Source organism: Rhinolophus ferrumequinum, chromosome 12 (genome assembly GCF_004115265.2).
Source record: "Rhinolophus ferrumequinum isolate MPI-CBG mRhiFer1 chromosome 12, mRhiFer1_v1.p, whole genome shotgun sequence".
In the NCBI taxonomy this organism is placed as follows: Eukaryota; Metazoa; Chordata; class Mammalia; order Chiroptera; family Rhinolophidae; genus Rhinolophus; species Rhinolophus ferrumequinum.
Window position 1 is genome coordinate 24245206 of NC_046295.1, and position 20972 is coordinate 24266177.

At 36.2% G+C, this 20972-nt stretch overlaps 1 protein-coding gene across 6 annotated transcripts in view; it reads left to right on the forward strand.

Annotated features, from left to right (window-relative positions):
- The window catches only part of NFIB (nuclear factor I B), a 217765-nt gene that overhangs the window by 129370 nt on the left and 67423 nt on the right, over window positions 1-20972 (forward strand). For all 6 annotated transcript variants that reach the window (XM_033122355.1, XM_033122356.1, XM_033122357.1 and 3 more), the window contains exon 4: window positions 20590-20658. In XM_033122355.1, coding sequence (XP_032978246.1) covers window positions 20590-20658 — 69 coding nt within the window. The remainder of the gene's footprint in view (window positions 1-20589; window positions 20659-20972) is intronic.

Below are 20972 nucleotides of genomic sequence, written 5' to 3' on the forward strand. Positions count from 1 at the left end.
TTTCTGTATTATTATATCATGGACTTAACCATAGAGATTATGAAAGAATTCTGTTTGATGAAATTAAGAATGTGTTCTATAATACCGTGAAATAAATCAGACTCCTGGGAACATAGAACAAGAATAATTCCTAATTTGAAATGTGAAAAATCAGAACTTACTAAGGTGTTTGTTTTACAGTCAATTGGAATAAATTATACTTATTATTAAAAGCTCCTTTCCTAAGTTTAAGTGTATTTGGTATGTTAGAACATAATTTGTCTTTCAGAGACCCTTTTCATTTCTGTATTCTGGCCTTGGCTACAATGTGAAATCTCCAAAGTTGAGTTTCAGTATCTGGAGCAGGCACAGTCTATTTCAATTCAATCTACTACCCTGAGCAATGACACAATCAAATCACTTTGTTGCTCGTCATTGTTACAACAAAGAGGAGCTAAACTTTTGAAACATCACCTTGATTGCCACTACTTGCTTATCCCTGGTAGTTTTCCATGGGAGAGGTGCACCCCTTGACAAGGGCTACCATCTACCGCCATGTCTGTTTCCTACCAGCTTGGGAAAAGATGGCAAACATTCAAGTCCTTTTAGAGATGAAGGCCCTTGGAAATCTGTTCTCCACTGTTGACCTGAAGGTGGAATCCCATCCAGTCATCCTATAAGGGCAGATGTGTGTGTTTCCCCACAAACTGGGCAGCCACTCTGGCCGGGCTTTTCTCCAGCATCAGACTTGACTGACAGGGAGACCACTTCCTTGCTGATTACTCTGAACTGCAGGGGTGGTCTTCCCGCTCTCTAAACTGCAGTGCGAGCGTCTACAGATGGGCCTTTAGTTTTTAACTTGTCTTTCTTGATTGGGGTTAGTACTTAGAGAGCAAATTAAGCACAGGCAAACAAAAGCAGGACATTTGAGGGAGGAGGGCTATTTGATATTTGTTATTTTCAAAAGCACTTAAGTAGTTTTAGTTGTTTTAAAAGCATTTAGATAGACTTTATGGTATTTCCTTACACTATGTATTGGTGATTTAATATTTTGTTTTTATTCTTTGTTACATGGTGGGAGTGGACACCATACTTTTTTTAGGGCTAAGGTCTAAAAGTTTGATGGCACCCAAGGACATGACATTGGTATTTTGGTCAAGAAGCACTGGGCCACTTTACTTTTTTTATGTGCACATTTCCCTTGTTTATGATAGACTCAGACGTTACAGATATGTTTATGTTCAGTTGCTTTTTCTTGAATATCAAATTAATCCCTTCTAAGCAATAGAGCTATATCTTCTCTCAACTTTAGCAAACAACTGTTGTGGACCAAACGGGGTAAAACCATTAATTTAGGGACTTAGATTCAAATCTAACTTTATTTCTAATAATTAAAAATTCCACTACCACTTTTAGGAAATGTGTTATTGGACTATGATCTTTTAAAATTAGCTTTGACTTGCTCTATTATTTTGTGTCTCTATATTCCTTGAGTCATGCTCTTTTAGATTTCCCCATGTCGGTTATTTGTCTAGTGCTGGGATGGTTAATATCCAAGGAAAACAAGGCGTTCGAGATGTCAGATTTTGTGTCTAAGTCAGTTCAAAGCTGATACCTCGTTTTGGAGTTCAGGAAGGCTGTACTTTTGTGGGGCGCTCTCACTTGGCTGATTATATAACAAAGAAGCATTGAATCCTAGGGCAATTTTTGCAAATTCAATCATGTAAACTTACTAAGTATTCGAAGTATCATTAACCATAGCTTTCTTACTTGGAATAACACGGACTTTTTCTACTTTGCTTTTTTGCAAGTTTTATAGGGTGCTTGTGCTGTTTTGTGTGTTGACTTTTGTATGTAGTCTGGCAAAACCTCTGGGAACCATTAGGATAATATTGGGTGTACGTCAAAGAAGCAACGTTATATCCTCTCTGGAACAAAGACGGAACCAAATAAATAATTGAATAAATTAACAAAGAGTATCTATTAAGTATAGCAATATACTTGAATGTGTTACATTCAAGAAATTCTTTAAGTTATAAAAATTTGGGGGTTGATCTTTCCCCAACGCTATTTTATAGATATGAGATTGAAGCCAACAGAAGGTTGTCGTGAAACTAATGAAAATCAACCACGTAATGATCCAGAAAACAAGTTCAGCATTTTCAGTTTTAGTTGTCATCTGTTGGGATCTCTAGGGCCCATATTTGCTTAACTTTTCACTTTTTCTTTCCTTCAAAGCTTAGAATTTGGGACACACTTAATATTACTCCCTACCAGTTCCAGAAATATTAAAACTGTTTTTTGTTTTGTTTTGCTATTTGCATACGAAGGCAGATACATTTGCTTAGGCCCTTGAGGGACCTCATAGAGCATGTTTTATCTTAAAACATGGTGTTCAGTCAAAGAAAATTTACTCTAATTTTTAAAAATTCATAGCCCATTTACTCCTCAGTTAATAAGTTCATACCCAACCCTTTGCATATCCTCATTTATTGTATCTAGCAGAATCAAGATGCTTTTTTGTGGGGGAAAATGCACTATTTCATGATACTTAGAAGTAATTTTAAACTTTGGCACTAAACAATGTGCAACAGACTATAAACAGGCTTTCTATTCATAAAAGTATAAATAGAAAGACACTGAAAGGATTGGTTAACTGTGGTTAAGACCTGACGCTGTAGGTAAAGCTTTTAAGTAATTTGAGAATGAGGTCTGTGAGAATCGGTGCTAAAATCAAAGGATTTTGTTCCGAGCAGATTTTTTTTCAGAAACATTATTTTTCCTTTACCCTGTAACTGTTTTGAAGACATCACATTCAGTAAAGTTCTTAAATATTCTAATTTATGATAGATTTCAGAGGAGAGGATGAGGAAAATGTTTTATTCACAAATTACCCTTAAAAAACCAGAAGGGCACATAGCCCTCAGCTACTCCTTGTTACAGGCTACATTATGGGTACTTGCGTACAATCCTCTCCTCAAAGGTTAATCTACATAGCAGTTGGCGCCATGCCCAGCCTCTACAATGGTTCCAGCCTAATTACTTATAGTATTTAATTTGGGGGAAAAAAGACAATTTAGTAATATCCTGTAAGGTTATGAAAGAAGGAGATTTTTTTCCATATCTCCCCAATCACCGCACCCTTATGAGGCAAAAGTAATATTAATTGAGTGCGCACTAATTACTGAGTTCAGAATTAAGAGTTACATTCCAGGACACACAGTATGGGTCAACTTATGTTAAGTAAGCTCAAAATAAGGAGTAGAGACAGCCATTTGCTCTGGGATAGTTGGGACTATATATACCATTCCACACCAAGAACAATAAAGAGTCCAGAAAGAGCTATCTGTAGATGAACACAAGCTTTGGAATTAAACTTCCCTGCCACCCCAATCAAGGCTCCATGTTTTACCATATCCTGAGGACAGGGCCAAGAGGTGCATGAGCAGAACAGTTGACTTCTTTGGAATTCAGCACAGTCAGTTAGTGATACTCACTCTTGTTGAAAGCATCAGAAGGGAGAGCATACCTGGCCATTAGCATGTGCTTGATAAAAGTGGGGGGCTTTTTGTCCTACTTTCTCTTTTAGCTGGGTTGATCAAGACCACTTCCTGCAGGAAGTATCATTTGATGTGGAACCAAATAGAAATGCGTTGAATTTTTGCCCTGCACTCCTCTTAAAGGCTAATGATGGCATAGACAAAGTTACAAATCAAGATCAAATGCCTAAGAATAGAATGTCATATAAAAGAGACAAAAGAAACAAATGTTTTCAAGTCTCATGAAGCCTTTTGACATTCTAAGGAAATGTAGAATGAAATTTTGTTACATAGTTTGTACTAGTGATGTGAGAAATAGTACAAATGTATCATTAGAGATTGCTTTCCCCTGGCAAGTCTTTATCAGTCCCTTTATTAACATTGTATAACTTTTTTCCCACTTCCCTTTCCATAGTGTACTACTTTCTGAAGCCACCAACTTTACTGTCTCCATTGAAAATTTTCTGTCCCCTACACTTCCTAGCCCTTTCCATATGTCTCCCTTATTTTAATTGCTTCATCCTAACAACTTATTTCTTACTTAAAAAAAAAAAAATGCATCTTTGCTTCTCATTCAGACAACTCCCTTTAACTAAGTGTCCTATCTTTCTCCTTTTTCATGACATGACATAAAAGACTCCAAAATTCCTTCTTGACTTCTGCAATTGGGCTTGTGTCCTCACTGAAATGATTCTCATTAAATTTGTTACTTTTTGTCATCAGAATCCAGTGGATCCTTTCCATTCTATTCTTCCATATGTGTGAGCATTAATTTGATTCAATTGACCATGCTTTACTTACAAATTTTCTCTTACTTAAATTTTTGTTTGTTTGTTTTATCATGGTAAAAACAGTTAACATGAGATCTTTCCTCTTAAAAAAATTTAAAGTGTATAACACATTATTGTTGACTATAGTTACAATGTCGTACAGCAGATCTTTGGAGTTTATTCATCTTTCTTACTGAGACTTAATGCCTGTTGATTAGTAAGTTCCCATTTCCTCCTTGCCCCTGACCCCTGGCAACCACCATTCCACTCTTTAATTCTATGATATTGACTATTTCAGATACCTCATATAAGTTGAATCATGAAGCATTTGTCTTTCTATGATTGGTTAATTTCACTTAGCATAATGTCCTCAAAGTTCATCCATGTTGTTGCATATTACAAAATTTCCTTTTTTTTTGGTAAAGGCTACATAGTATTTCACGGTATGTGTACACCACCTTTTCTCCATCAATCATCTGTCAATGGACATTCAGGTTGTTTCCACATCTTGGCTATAGTGCAGAGCGCTGAAGTGAACATGAGAGTGCAGATAACTTCTTTGAGACCCTGATTTCAATTCTGTTGGATAAATACCCAGATGTAAGATTGCTGGATCACGTGGTAGTTCTATTTTCACATTTTTGAGGAACCTCTAATACTGTTTTCACAGTGGCTGCCCCATTTTTCGTTCCCAACAGTGTGTCAAGATTCCAGTTTCTCCACGTTTTCCACACTTGTTGTCTTTTTAAATTATTATTATTATAACCATCCTGACAGGTGTGAGATGATCTCTCATTGTGATTTTGATTTGCGCTTTCTGATGATTAGTGGCACTGAGCCTTTTAAAATATACCTATTGGCCATTTGCATATCTTCTTTAGAGAAACGTCTATCTATTCAAGTCCTTAGCCCATTTTTAAATCAGGTTATGAGTTTACTGTTATTATTATTTGCTATTAAGTTATAGGAATTTGTTGTATGTTTTGGAGGTTAATCCCTTATTATATTTGCAACCATTTTTCTCCCATTGGTTGTTGATTGTTTCATTTGCTGTGCAGAAGCTTTTTAATTCGCTATGGTGAGACTTGTTTATTTTTGCTTTTGTTGCCTGTGCTTTTGAAAACAGCACCCTTTTCTGATAATCTAAGAACCTTTGTGTTTTCTCTCAGTTGCTTATGGTGACTTCTTCCCTATTCTTAACCAGATTTTTGTCCTTAGTTCTCTATGTGTTTTCCATCTTCCCCACATCCCTCACCCTTCGTGACTTTTAGGTAAATCACTTTTTGTATTCCTAGATGTGTATCTTTGGAACAGATCTCTCCCTCCTAGTGTTCCAAATCCATGTGCTCAACAACTGTTGGAACATGTTTCCCTGTGTGTCCCATGGGTAACTCATTAACATTTCGAGAATTCAATTCATTTTCTTTTCTATCAGATTTGAGTTTTTCTCTGTGTAAGGTATCTTGGGGCTACCAGAATCTACCCAGACACCCTTAGTTAGAGTGGCTCATGAGTTCCTTCTGAAGAACCCTCTTTCTCATCCCCCACATATTTATTTATCTTCTCCTTTTAAAGATCTCTTGAATCCACTCCCATCTCTCAGTTCCCACTGCCCTTATTTGGGCTCTAGGCATTATTTCTTGCCTGAATTTGTGCAAAAACCTTAAAATTGCCTCAGTTCTTTCCTTACTTTTTCTTTCTCTGCTATAGATGAATGCCATAAAACACAAATCCAGCTTTCTTAAAAGCTCTTGCTGTCTCAATTTTTATGTACCCATATTCTGTGTTATGGCTTGAAATGCTGTTCAGATACCAAGTATACCAAGTTCCCTTTCTTCCAAGGGGTATGCTCTTTCCTTTGCCAGGACTGCCAGATCCACCCTGCAAACTTTGTCCATCCTTTATGGTCAAACTATTCCATACATCTTATCAGATTCTCCCAGGCAGGGTTGGATATCTCTGTCTCTATTATGATTGGCATTTTGTATCATAAACCTTTGTTTACACATTTCTTCCCCACCCCAAGGAGAAAGTTAAACTATTTTAAATGAGTAATTTACTATTGTAATCCAATCTTTTTTTTTTTTTTGACACACTCTCAGAAGCATTACTCAAGAAAACAGGATGTTAGTACTTAATACATTGCTAGTCCAACTTTTCCACTTTACTTATGAAAACAGGGCAAAGAGGTTAAGTGATTTTAGGTTAAAACTCATTTTTTTCCATGGGTCAAAACCTTAAGACAGTAGTAACCCCACTGGATTATTATTACTTTCCTCCTTGCCCCGTCTCCGCTCCCCCGATACATAGTACAGTTTACCGTGGTTCATTGCCTTGTGATGAAATGAGAAAAGTTGGGCCTTGTCCTTGTTCAGCTTGGGTGTTTATGAGTACGCACTGCTGTGAAAGAGAGAGAAATGAGAATTCTTTCTGTGTAGGTGTTTTCATATTAGTTTCCTGGCACTCCCAGTGGGGTCTGCATTTGAGGGGAACAGTGTGACAGCTGTAACTCGGGGACAAGGGGCAGTGGGGAGAGGCTGAAGAGATGACGGAGGTGAATCTGGAGTAACCCTTGCCTCCATGGGAATGAGCTTGTGGGGAGATGTTCGCTGAGAGATTCTGAGGCTGGGGGAGCAGGACACTGATGAAGGAGGGGACTTTTTATACACCACGTTACTGTAGTTGCTCGAGCTCAGTAGCCCCTATTTTGTACTGTAGTCCAGCTTTCCTCCAGGTTCATGTGCTCCTGGTACACAGTCACAAGTGTGTTTAAACACCGCAGATACTCTCCTTTCTCAAAGCTGTGAGAGAAAGAACTAGTTCTTGGGCTATAGTTAGTTATTTAAGCTTTTGTTTTTCCTAATGTTGTAACTGTGTTGCGGGATCTTGTGGAATCTGAAATTATGTCATAAGGTAACATAGAGTCCAAGTGAAGTTTTAATACATTTAATACATTGATGTGGGTACTTAATTTATACTGTATGTAGTTCCAGGAAACTGTCAAGCGGCCTTGGACTTAAATAGGTTGCAATTTGTTACATTTTAAAAGATGCTGCTCTAACGTATTTTTCTTTCTTTGTTGAATGTCCAGATTCCTCACAGGGAAGGTTAGAGACTCCACGTGAAAGGATGTCTCAGCCATAACTACCCCTAGATTACATGATTGTATCCACTGCTCTGCACAGTTTTTGTCACTGCTCTGTCACTCAAATATCTCGGGTCCTTTTTACAGTCACTGCCTGCATCTGAAGTTTGCTCTCACTTTAAATTCTTTTCCCTCTCCATATTTACAAGGTCTGCTTTTACAGCATATGGCTACAATTTAATAATGCAAAGCATTTTCCTCCTCACAGCTGGAAAGCTGGGATTGTTCTGTATCACAGATAAGAGTGGACTTGCTCCAGGCTAGTTAAAATCACTGAACTCTGCAGAAGCTAAGCTTACTGGACATTTTGTTCTGTACAAAGACACCCAGGGGACCCCAACTTGCATATTAGTGCATCATAGTTGGAAAGAGGGGTCAATTCTATAGTAATATTTTGCAAGTGGAATAAAATACTTAAGAAAAAAACCTACCTACCTACCTATCTTTCCTTCTATCTATCTATGTATCTATCTATGTATCTATCTATGTATCTATCTATCTATCTATCTATCTATCTATCTATCTATCTATCTGTCTTCTAGATACCTAGCTACCTGAGTTTTAATCTATTTCTAGCTGATAGGATTATAGAATGTGATTTGAAATCATTGGCAAATCTCCTACTAAAATCTTCTTTCTTCTTTCTTTTTCTGTAATTATAAAAGAGTATCAAGATATCAAGTAATTTAAAGCAAGGACCTTTGTGTAGTAATTTGACTCTGATTGGCTTTTGTATAATAATGTCATTGATGGAAAAATAATTTAAGAAAAAAATGAGGTTTTGGTTTTCAAAGTTGTTGCAAATTCTTTTGGGTTTTGACTTGTATGCTGCTCTTCAGGGACCTTGCACTCTTTCATTTCATTTTATATAATAAAACTAGGGGCGGACTCCTGTTTTCACTGAAATAGTTGTAATTCTTAATGCCAATAGAGATATCCCTGCATCACTCCTTACCTTGAGCGTATCCATATCTCCATGGCATGCAGGAGGGAGAAGACAAGAAAACCACTTGACTTACAGATTTGAGTTTGTCGTCATTAAAATCATTATGTGCACTTGTTAATGACATGAAACAAACTGTGACATGGTGTATTTTTTTCTATATATTATTTGGTTCCATTTATATGAAATGTCTAGAACAGACAAAACTATAAACATGGAAAGTAGATTAGTGGTTGCCAGGGGCTGGGCAGTGCGGGAAATGGGTACAGGGTATCTTTTTAAGGTGATAAAACTGTTATGGAGTTACATATTGGTGATGGTTGTACAACTTTCTGAATATACTACTAAAAACTTCTGAATTGTACACTTTAAAATGTATTTAAATTATATCCCATAAAGCTAGGTTTTTTTTCCTCTCTGTCTCTCTTTTTTCAGTGCCTGTGAGCCATCTGGAGAGTAGGATCTGGAACTCCAGGCTAGGATAGAGATTTGGGGGGTTCTTAACCTGGGGGTCAGAGACCACTGGGGATATAGGAAGAGGCGTCAGGTAGCCCCTGGTCCAAGGGAGTCACATGGAAAGTGGTGTGAGTGTAGATGCTCATTTCTCTGGGCTGCCATGTGTCTTGGGGGGGTGGTGTCCTTTACTCTAGTGAGGTACGTAGGCCACTGGCAGGTATGGATGGTAAGCGACACAGTGTTTTATTGTAAGATGCTGTCTCCATTGTTGATTTTGTGGCACTTTCTTTTTTAATGCAGTGAAATTTTACTTTCAAACTTTGATATTTTGGATTGCAGTCATTTTTTGAATTGAGCTACTGTCTAGGCCGAATAATATTTTCTAAGTGAGTAGGTAAGGATTATTACATGGTCATCTTCATCAGGACATAATAAAGCATTCTGCAATTATATACTTAATATGTTCTAGTTGATATCCACAAATAAAGCTCAGGAATTCCATTGCTTTCCCCCACTGTGGACAGGGGCAGAAGGGAGTCTCTACGAGTTTCTGAGAGAACATGTAGAACAAGAAGCAGAGGGATGAGAAAAGGCCCCTGCTGGGCTTTCTCTTAGATGAGGAAGGCAAAATATTTTAAAGAGAAGATACTTGGTGCTTAATGCATTATTATTTATTTATTTATTTTTAATATTTGTACTGTCTGTTTCATTAGAGCACCTAGATTTTAAAATAATTTTCCTGATCTTTGTAGCTGGTATTTTTGCCTCAGGTCGTAATCCCTGTGATATATTCACGATAGGTCCGTGGTGATCTCTATAACGTGCAAATCTGATCATTTTACTCCCCTCCTTATATGTTTCAAAGGTTCCCACGCTGGGCTGAGTCTCACCCTTCACGTGGCATCTAATACGCTTCAGGATGAGGTCCCTGCCTTCTCTTCTACTGCCCACCTTGACCTTGCGTTTGGCCGTATGCTTAGCCCTGTGCCTCTCCTTTATGTCTTTGTCCAGGTTGTTTCTGTGTCTAGAGAGCGTGTACTCCCTTGATGTCTCCTCAGTGAGCCTTCTCCAGACCCTCTCTGCAGCGTAGTTTTACAATAATAGCACTTAATGCCTTTGTATCATGGTTTACTTGTCTGTTTCTCTTAGTGGATTCTGAACTCCTTCCGGTGAGGACTGTGTTCTTCCATTTGTAAACCTGACATCCAAGGCCATGCCTGGTCAGAGACCGTGGCCAAGATTTTATGAAATGGAGGCTGAGACCAGTCACAGGCTAAACAAAGGTTATCCTGTACTATAGTAGTGAGACCACCCCATCCTTAGAATCTGACCTAAGCCAGGTTTGGATGTCTTTGGTTAAATACCGAGGAATTGCCGGGTCATAAGGTAGCTCTATTTTTATTTTTATTTTTTTGAGGAACCTCCATACTGTTTTCCATAGTGGCTGCACCAATCTGCAATCCCACCAACTGTGCACAAGGGTTCCCTTTTCTCCACATCCTCACAAACAATTGTTGTTTGTTGATTTATTGATGAAGGTCATTCTGACAGGTGTGAGGTGATACCTAATATTCAGAAATTGGTTGCATTTTTATACACTAATAATGAACTATCAGAAAGGGAATTAAGAGAACAATCCCATTTATAATTGTATCAATAAAATAAAATAAAATAAAATAAAATAAAATAAAATAAAATAAAATACCTCGGAATAAATTTAACCAAGGAAGTAAAAGACCTGTATTCCGAAAATTATAAGACATTGAAAAGAGGAATTAAATAAGATACAAATAAATGGAATCATATACCATGGTCATGGATAGGAAGAATTAATATAGTTAAAATGTCCATAATACCCAAAGCAATATATAGATTCAACACAATCCCTATCAAAATACCAATGGCATTTTTCACAGAACTAGAACAAATAATTCTAAAATTTATGTGGGACTGTATTCCCAAATAGCCATAGCAATCCTGAGAAAGAAGAACAAAGCTGCAGGTATCATGATACTTGATATCAAACTATACTACAAGGCTATAGTAATAAGAAAGCATGGTATTGGCATAAAAACAGACACATACATAGATCAATGGAACAGAATAGAGAGCCCAGAAATAAACCCACGACTATTTAATCTATGACAAAGGAAACAAGAATTTACATTGGGGTAAAGACATGCAAAAAATAATTAAAACGGTACCACCTTCTTATGCCATGTACAAGAATAAACTCAAAATGGATTAAAGACTGAAATGTAAGACCCAAAACCATAAAACTCCTAGAAGAAAATATAGGAAGTAAAGTCTCAGAGAGTATCCTTAGTAATATTTTCACGGGTATATCACCGTGGACAAGGGAAACAAAAGAAAAAAATAAACAAATGGAACTATATCAAAAGTTTTTTTCACAACAAAGGAAACCATCAACAAAACAAAAAGACATCCTACTGAATGGGAGAAGATATTTGCCAATGAAACATCTGACAAGGGGTTAATATCCAAAATTTATAAAAAACTCATACAACTCAATACCAAACAAACAATCCAATTACAAAATGGGCAGAGAACCTGAGTAGACATTTCTCCAAAGAGGACATACCAATGGCCAATAGACATAGGAAAAGATGCTCCATTAATCACTAATCATCAGAGAAATGTAAATAAAAACCACAATGACATATCATCTCACACCTGTCAGATTACATTTTTAAGGACTGAAAAGCAGAGGAGGCTGGAGAAGGATGGGTAATTCGGATGGCAGACTTATTTTCTCCTTTTAGGAAAATTTGTTGTTGGGTTTTGCTAAAGTCTTTATTGCTTGCTTTTATCTCTACTTTTGCTTAGATTTGTTATTAGGGAGCCCTGCTTCTTGACATCAAGTACATTTTCAGCATCAATCAATGGTGTGTGTGTGTGTGTTTATCATATTGTTAAATTTTCTGATAACGAACTGTATTCATTCATAGAATAAACCCTAATGATAATAGTATATTGTTCTTTTGATCTCATTGCTATACTCAATTTAAATATATGAATTGGATATATTCAGTTTTATTTAGGATTCTAGAAATCGCATTTGCATGTGTGCCTGGTCTTTGGTTATTTGTTTGCTTGCTTTGTTTTGATAAGGGAGGTTGCAAGTTTAGTTATTTAAGTATTTGCTGGCCTAATAACGGCTCATGAGAGAGCCTTTTTCATAAGGAAACTTGTCATCATTTTCTAGGACCTGGCAGAGTGTAAATAGCATTGGAATTTAAAGGCGAGGCAAAGGATACATAAAATCCAGCTGTGCAGCCATCTGTATGTGGTGCCGTTTTAAAAGGTGGTTTTTTAAATCACTTTTTAAATTCTCTTCTAGGGTTTTCAAGTTTTAAAGTGCATATGAATCACCTGTGGATCTCTTAAACCACAGATTCTGATTCCCTGGATCTGGGGTGGAGCCTGAGTTTCGACATGTCTAACAACCTTCTAGGTTATGCCAATGCTGTTGGTTCTGGGACCACATTTGAATAGGAAGATGCTGCTAGCACAGTGGTTCCCAAACTTTGCTGCACATTTCAGTCACCTAGGGAACTTTTATTAGAACATCCTCATGTCTAGGTCACATCCATACTAATTAAGTCAGAATAGCTGAGGGTGGAAGCCAAGCACAAGTTGTTTTTCAAGAACCCCAGATGGTTCTCATGATCAACAAATTTTAGGACTTACTGCACGAGGGTAATTGGTCTATTCAGGTTTCCGTTTGCTGAGTTTTGATTACTTCTACTTTAGTGATTGTCCATTTAAGTTTTTAGAGTTCTGGTCAATAAGTTGCATGTGTTATTCTCTTACAATTCTCTTAATGCATTTGATTTATGATTTTTCTGTTTTGCTGGTCTTTTCAGAAAATAATCTTTCCTTTTATTTATTGTTTTAAATACCCTCTTTTTTCTACTTTACTAATTTTACCTTTTTTCTTTAATTCTCTTTTTAACTTTTCTTGGGTTGTTTTGCTCTTTTCTTTTATCTTATAAATATTTTTTTCTTTAGACTTTTTCTTTTCATTGCTTTCTAGATAATTTATAATTTTTCTTTTGATTTTCTTTTTGATTCATGGCTTATTTTCTAAATTTTCAGGTAGTTACGAAAATTCAGACACTTTTTATTTTTCACTTTTAGTTTCATTTTCCAAAGATGAAACAGTATGACCTGAAAATAGTTTCTACTTTGAAGACTTTGTTCACATTTACTCTTTGGTCAAGGACGTGATTGATTTTTATAAAATTTTCTTGGACATAACAACAAACTATAATTTATATTTGAATGATATAAAGTTTGTCTAATAGTCATGTTTGGTTCTAAAAGAGATGTATTCAAAATTCTTACTATGTCTACTTGTATTTTTTAAATTTCTTGTATTTCAATGGTTTTTGTTTTATGCATATCTCCACAACATTGTTTGGGGCATGTGGGGTTGATGATTTCTTTTCTTTATTAATTGTGCCTATTATCTATTCATAATATTTTTTATCCTGTGTATTGTAATTCATCTTAAATTCCATCTTAACCTTTACAATGAACATTGTTTTCTTTTTGTTTGAATTTGCCTGATTTCTCTTTCAACTTTTTGTTCTTGTTATCTTTTTTGTCTTGTGTTTCTTGAAAATAGCTGGATTTTATTTGCTTGAGTTGATTGCATACTTTCTTTATGGGATAATCCAGTTCATTTACATTTATTGTAATGATGATATACTTGATTTTATTCCTTCTATTTTACTTTATATTATTTATTTTTACATCTTATGTCCTATTTTTGCTGTCTTAAGTTCTTATTCTTTGTGTTTTGGTTTCTCTTTGTTAATTTGGAAGTTCTACCTTCCCTTTCCCACTCTTGAAATGTCTATATTAATATTTGAAACCAACATACAGTTTTCATATTGACTTATAGGTACTATGATTATCATTTTTGTTTTAAAGAAGAGAAATGTGAGGCATAGAAAACTTCCCTAACTTGCCTTAAGTTTACAATAGTAAATGGAAGAGCTGTTTTTTTAGTATATTTTAACATAATTTAATATAATTATAATATATTTAATATGCTATATTACTGTACTATAAAAAATAAACATATCCCACTTAATAAGCCATAAAATATCATGCTAATAAATTTAAAAACGAAAGAATTGATGATACTCTTGGAAAATATATAATAAAATTATCTCAAGACCAGAAAACAGGAGTAGAATAAATTTCATGATAGACTTAAAGTTGTCTAAGAACATTCTCTGAAACAGATTCTGGGAATATGATTTTTACCATTAAAATTTTCCAAACTTTCAAGAACTTTTCATATTTTTTCATAAAAAATAATGACTGTTATCCAAACCATTTTATGAAACATGCATATAACCCTGGTATGAAAACTTGACAAATAAAATACAAAAATTCACAAAGATATCCCAACTACATATAGAGAAGTTGGAAGAAATTGTTAGAAAATCAATTAAACAGTCAATTAAAAGAGTTATATACCATGGACAAGCAAAGATAATATAATCTGAGAATTCAGTAATATATAACAGTAATGAATGCTGTAAGAAAAAAAAAGAAGTAATCTCTACTAGTGGCAAAAACCATTTAGTAATAGTCAATAATCATTCTGACCAGAAAACATTTTTTAAAACTCTGAGAAGAATAGGAGTAAGTGAATATATCAAATGATGAAAAAAATCATCAATTCATAGTAAACATTATTACTAACTGTGAAACTCTAGAAATCATCTCATCAACATTTGGGATAAAATATTCCTGCTAGCACAATTCCTGTTTTCCACATTTTTGAATGTTATGTTCAAAGAAGTAATGCATATGTCTCTTTAAAAACATCCAACTTTAATTAAGTAAATGAAAATTATAATTAAGCAAATGAAAATTAATGATATCTTTTTTCTATCAACTTACCACAATTAAAAATCCTTACTGATATGATTAATATGTAATTCTGGCAGCACAGTGGTGACATGGACACACTCACGATCTGCCAGAAGGAGTAGAAATTGGCAAAAACCTGTATGGAAAGTAGGTTGGCAGATTTTTACAAAGAACTTCAAAAGAGTGTATGTCCTTTGACCCAGTAATTCCACTTCTGGGAAGTCCAGCCTACGGAAATCATGAGAATTGCTGAGAAAGATTTGTGTATGAAGATGTTAATGGCAGTGCTGTTTATAATATTTTTTAAGATGGGAAAAAACCTAAAATGCCAACAATAGGAAATTGGTCAAATAGAGAACGATGCATCCATGCAATGTAATACTTTACAGGCATTAACATCATGCTTTTGATAAACTAATTTAAAGGGAAGGAGTTGATGTTAATTAGAAAAAAGCAGGATATCAGTATATTTAAATTCGATTTCAATTTTGTAAAAATAGTTTTGTATATTTTATAAACATATGCAGAAATAAGTTTGATGGGTTGGGAGAAAATACTAAAAAACACAAATAACATATCAATGTAGTACTATCGAGTGTGTTAAAGTCAGAAAATTTCTGACTCTCTACCAGATCACTTAAATCACCATCAGCGATTTGCATTTCAGACTGAAAGGTAAATCTAATTCTAAATACTAAATACTAGATTGTTAACCTTGGCCATAGGCAGAGGTTCAGTGTCTGTGCAGTGAATCATTATGTTTGCAATGATTAGTATGTCTGTTTCACAAACACAATTTCATTCTGCATCATGGATAGTCCAGATCAGTTGAGAAACTGAAGATAGAGCCATGTTTTATAACCCCCCTACCAGACAATCACCAAGGGTTAGTTGTGGTAGCTGAAGTTGGCAAAGAGCTAGTGTGAAATAATTTTATCTTCTCCCCTTTTGCACCCATAAACCAAAGGATTTGGGCATCTTTTACACTCCGTTGAAGGAAATGAATAATTGGAATCACAGGGCAGGAAAATACCTGTGAGATACCTAGTGTCCTGTTCTTCCTCGAAAAAGACCAATGCAAAAACTAACAGCAAACAGCCATGTAAAAAAGTGGAATCTGAGGGTTGCAGTGGGCGTTGGAGGTGTCTTTATCCAATTTCCCACCCAAAGTGAGAATTCTTAAATCTAATGGGGGTCTTCACAGCCACTGGGAAACCCCTACCTCTGTAGACTTGTCATCTGCAAAATGGTAACAGTAACATGACAACTTGTTGGACAATTGTGAGCATTGTGTGAATTAAAGTTTTTGAAAACTTTAGCGCTGCAGCTTAGCATGGGCTGGTTATTATTACCTTTTGCAAGGCTTCGCATTCCTGTCTGGAACTTTTCTTACTGGACGACAAGTCTGCTTATTGGGCCAAAAAACAGTTCCTAGAACTATGTAGAATAAGTCCAATCCACCATTTACATTACCAGTCCTTCAAATACTTGAAGACAGCTTTCATGAATTTAATAACTGCTTTCTGTGGCTTATTTATTTTTAATTTCAAGACAAGAACACAGTCGACTGTTAAAATGTGTGTTATCAGTCTTCCTTTGGATTTTCTTATGTAAATGTTGTTTAACATTCAAATGGTGCTGATTATAATTTGAGATATTAACAGTTAGATATGCCATTGTGTTCCTCTGTTATTGTTTGTAAAGGAGGTTAAACACTATATTAACTTTGAGTAGTGATTTATTGTTGCTTTTGTTAGAGAAAAATTTAAAAAAAGAAGTAAAATAATATAATTTGATATTGCCTTTGAGAGTTTTCAGTTTGCAGAGGTCTTTATTTCCTACTCAATTTTATGTTTTAAAAGCATACATGCAGTGTAAATACAGCATCACATAAATGCCGAGTTGTTTTTTGCTTCCTGGCTTAAGCTGTTGTGTAATATTGCTCTATAACCATTAAACAGCTGCTCTGCCTCAGAGATACTCATATTTCCTCTGGTAGATGAAGCAAGTTTACTATATGAATGTCTCCAGATTGCTTTAAGATCTTTGGCCTTTGTATCAGCTATTTAGATTCACAGTGGTCTATGTAACACATGAAAACCATGTTTCTGGAAGGGCCCCACAGCCTGGAGGTTACAGCAATAAGCTGTGCTTTGCTGAGTCTCACACTCTATACTGCCACGGGGCTCCTGACCCCCTGCACCATTTCCTTCACTTATTTTGCTTTAAGTATTGTTTCCTGTGTCTTGTGCGCAAACACTATTAGCTATCTAAGTACTGTGTCGTCCATCATTTCTTTTCTGTACTCGACCTCATCTTGCATAATGCCGGTCCGTTGTAAAGGCTGTGCTGCGTTCACACGTACATGAAAGGTGGCAGCCATCTGCTTCAGATGCTTCTCCCAGGCTAGCCAGTTGCCTGACTCCCACCCACCCCCATTCCCGTAAGGTCATTGTCAGTAGACGTTACAGCTCACGTGTTCCATGCAAGAGTGGATGCTATGGTGGTACATTTTGTCTTGTGGGTGCCAAAGCAATTCTGACATATTTCCAATGCCTTTCATAGTTTTAGTAAAATAACTCAGTTTTCCTTGTGGAGTCAGATTCCTTAGAACTTAGGGAATTGGGGGTAGGGAGTCGAGAAATTCCCTGCTGCGTTCTGAATTGCCTTTCCTTTTCTATGAGATAGTCATTGTATTTGTGTATGTGTGACTGCCTTACTGTCTTCGCACTGGTAGGATTATCTTGAGGTAGCTCCTCCCTCCCGTCTGCTTCTGCTTCTAACACGTCCACACCCCATTCCAGCACAGTGGGTATGACTGAGAAGCAAATGGAGCCCCAACTAATCATTGGAGTAATAAGGAATGAACTTCACGTGATATCTACATGTTGAAATACTATTATGCATCACACATGATAAAATTTATATAAATATTCCAAAATGTTCCCTGTTGATTTACTCATTCATTAATTTATTTTACATATATTTTTGAACTCTTACTCTTTAAACACGTCTAATTTCTTGGAGTTTATTTTGTACTCAATGCCTAAAGTTATACATTAGTACACAACAAAGTCAGAGATACAACCTGAACTCTAATCATTGCTCTTTCCCATTTTACCCAAAAGCCTAAATAAAACCCTCAGTAAATGAGTTCCGGGGAACAACAAGGCTCAGTGTAGTTATTCTTCAATCTTAAGCCATCTATGCCACCGCTGTTACAAAATTACCAGTATGTTGTTCTGTGCCCATTTCAAAAAGTTGAATTTTAAAGTTTTGTTCTATAAGCACAAAAGTACTGTATATAGAGTGCTGAATAGTAGTAGTAGTTTATTTAGTAGTTACTATATAAAGAGGTCCTGAATTAGTTGTTAAGGGAGATACAGGCACGAATAAAACCCAGTTGCTCCCTCAAATAAAGGAGCTGAAAATACAGTAAGAAACACAAGACTTGCAAATAGTTATCTTGGAAAACTTGAAACGTGTAAAGTGATATAAACTAAGTACAAAGTAGGTGCTGTGTGAAAACAGAAGAAAGAGAGTGGTTCTAGCTGGTACAAGGGTTGGGAGGGGAAGAGAGAAGAGCAGATTATGGAGTGCATACGTGGTTGACTAGATACTAAAGGATGAGAGTGGAGGATGCAGAAAGAGGGCCTTTTGATCAGAAGGGAGCTGCCTGAGGAAGACACGAGGGCAGCCATTTACAGGCTACAGTGTGTGAGGACAAGTAGTCTTGTCTGATTGGTCTAGTCCATGAGCTGTACTCATGATAAATGAGATCTAATTTAATATATAAATAAGGTTATGTTTAATATATTTACATACATAAAATTGTCTGTTTACCCTATATAAAATATAGATTATAATACTTTGAAACAACCACAAAAGCAACAGAAGCCTTCATACTTAATGACAGCCTACAGTGGTTCAGAAAATTAGAAATATCTTTATCTCCAACCGTACAAAGGGGAGCAATGTCTTTTTTTTTGGTCTTCATGGCTTTTAGCACTTTGTACAGTGTTGACTAACCTAGAAGTGTCTCAATAATCATGGAAATGAATTCAACCTGGTGAAAATTTAATTGTTCAACAAGTGGGAGTTTCTTCAAGTAGAAGTACACCAAATGGGGACCTTTTGTTATTATCCTCTTAAAATTATATGTTTTTTCCAGACTCATGACTTAATATGAGACATAGGTTTCATCACCCTCTGGGATCTCCTAATTCCCTCTCATTCTTTCTTTCGTGCTGTTTCTAAAGAACATAGATGGGTCGGTATGAAACACTGTTCAGACATGCATGACTCCTCGGTTCACATCAGGGAAGCATATATGATAATTAAGTGATTTTCTGTCTTTTTATGCTATGTGTGGTTAAAAGTGGTGTGGTGGCTTTGGTTTTGGTAAATTTTCTAAATGCAGATTTGCAAATAATCTGAGACGGTGTGGAACCCAGTTTGCATAATTCAGTGCAGGGGTGATCGTTGACTCCACTGGCCAGTCCTAACTTATTGCTAACATTTAATCAGTGCCTGCGGTGGGTTTTATATTTTTGTCTCACCAATTATTTATAACAACTCCATGAGGTAGGTAATTTTATTATCTTCAATTTATAAGGGAGGAAACTGAGGCACAGAGAGTCTAGTAACACAGCCAGGATTCCACACTAGTAAACAGCGGTTAGGAGTCAAATCCCAGCTCTTTCTCTTGAGTACTCCTTGCTGCTACACCACTCATGTCTCACATCCCTGCGCTGAATCTCCTCCCTTGGTCAGCCCTAAAACTTTGTGGGAAATCTGATCAAATTGCCCGTTCTTGCAACCTAGAGTTTTTTTCCTGGAAGTATTTTAATTCGGAAGATTTTCAAACTGTTCTTGTTCTCTCCGTGGGACAACAGAGAGGAACCATATTCCTCCTTCCTTCATACTCATCATACCTCCTTCCCATGGGTGTCCTCAGCTCTCGTCCTGGACATAGCCAAACCAGCTACCAAACATGTCTGAACTTCCTCAGGCACCTGAACAGTCGGCCACCACCACCGTGAACCCTGTACCTGCAAGTCAGGGAAGGGTCATGTGGCATTCCTGGAGGCCTAGATTGACCACCATTTGCTAGGGAAAGTGTCCAGGGGTCTTAAATAGAAGGAAGTCCAAGAGAGTAGTAGCAAGGATGAGAAAACAGGGAAATTGTGTGAGGTATATTAAAGGTGCATGGAAATAGGTCAATGCAAAGTATTTGCTGTATGTACAAGTTATGCATTTGTGTGATTCATGACCCTGGAACAAGGGTGGGAGTGCTGGTAACAGCAGCTCACTTTTCTTTAATCAGGGAAGGATTTGTGAAAGAACAGTGGTTTTGAGACATCTTTGAAGTAATTCCAACAAGGTGCTAATTGTGGTTGTGGTTTTCCTCTCTCTCTCTCTCTCTCTCTCTCTCTCTCTCTCTCTCTCTCTCTCTCTCTCTCTCTCTCTCCTTCTCTCTCTCTTTCTTTCTCTCTGTTTTAGTGCATGGACTTTGGTCTACCGGGTGCTAACAAGCTGAATGCCCCCTGAACTTCATTCTCTATGCGGGGGAGGACAAAGAAAACTATATCAATTGTCCTGTACATTTATAAAGTTAAGGAAAAATTGTCATAGGAGATGATTTAGCATGTAAACCTTTCACTTTTGTTTTAAGAGACCCAGTTTGTATTCACAAGGGTTTTGCTCTTACTTGTTTTTTGTAAACCTACTTTTTTGTTGTTGTTCTAACCTTTGGTTTAAAACCACTTGTATGAGTTCTAGTGTTTAATCATTTATTTGCTTCCTGCTTATGTTGATCTTTTCCCCCTTGATGTTTGTTTTCAGGTTACCTTGAGGATAGTTTTGTAAAATCTGGAGTCTTCAATGTATCAGAACTCGTGAGGGTATCCAGAAGTAAGTAAATTGTTTTCTTATTATTTAGTTTTACAGTTAGATTTAAAATATTTTATATTTTGAACCTTAAAAACAGTATGATGAGTAGCCGTATATTACGAGAATTAGAGTTTTAAAATCTCTGACCTTTTGATGAAATCATAAGTGAATGTGTAGTGTATGATTTTGTACACTATTTGCATTTAAGTCATGAAAATTTTTTATTGTAGAAAAATCATATTTGGGTTGTCCTGATTGCTGTGTTATTGGTATTCACTTAATTCACTGCTTTCTGTGACCATAGATGGTCATTTATATCAAAGGAAGTGTGATTA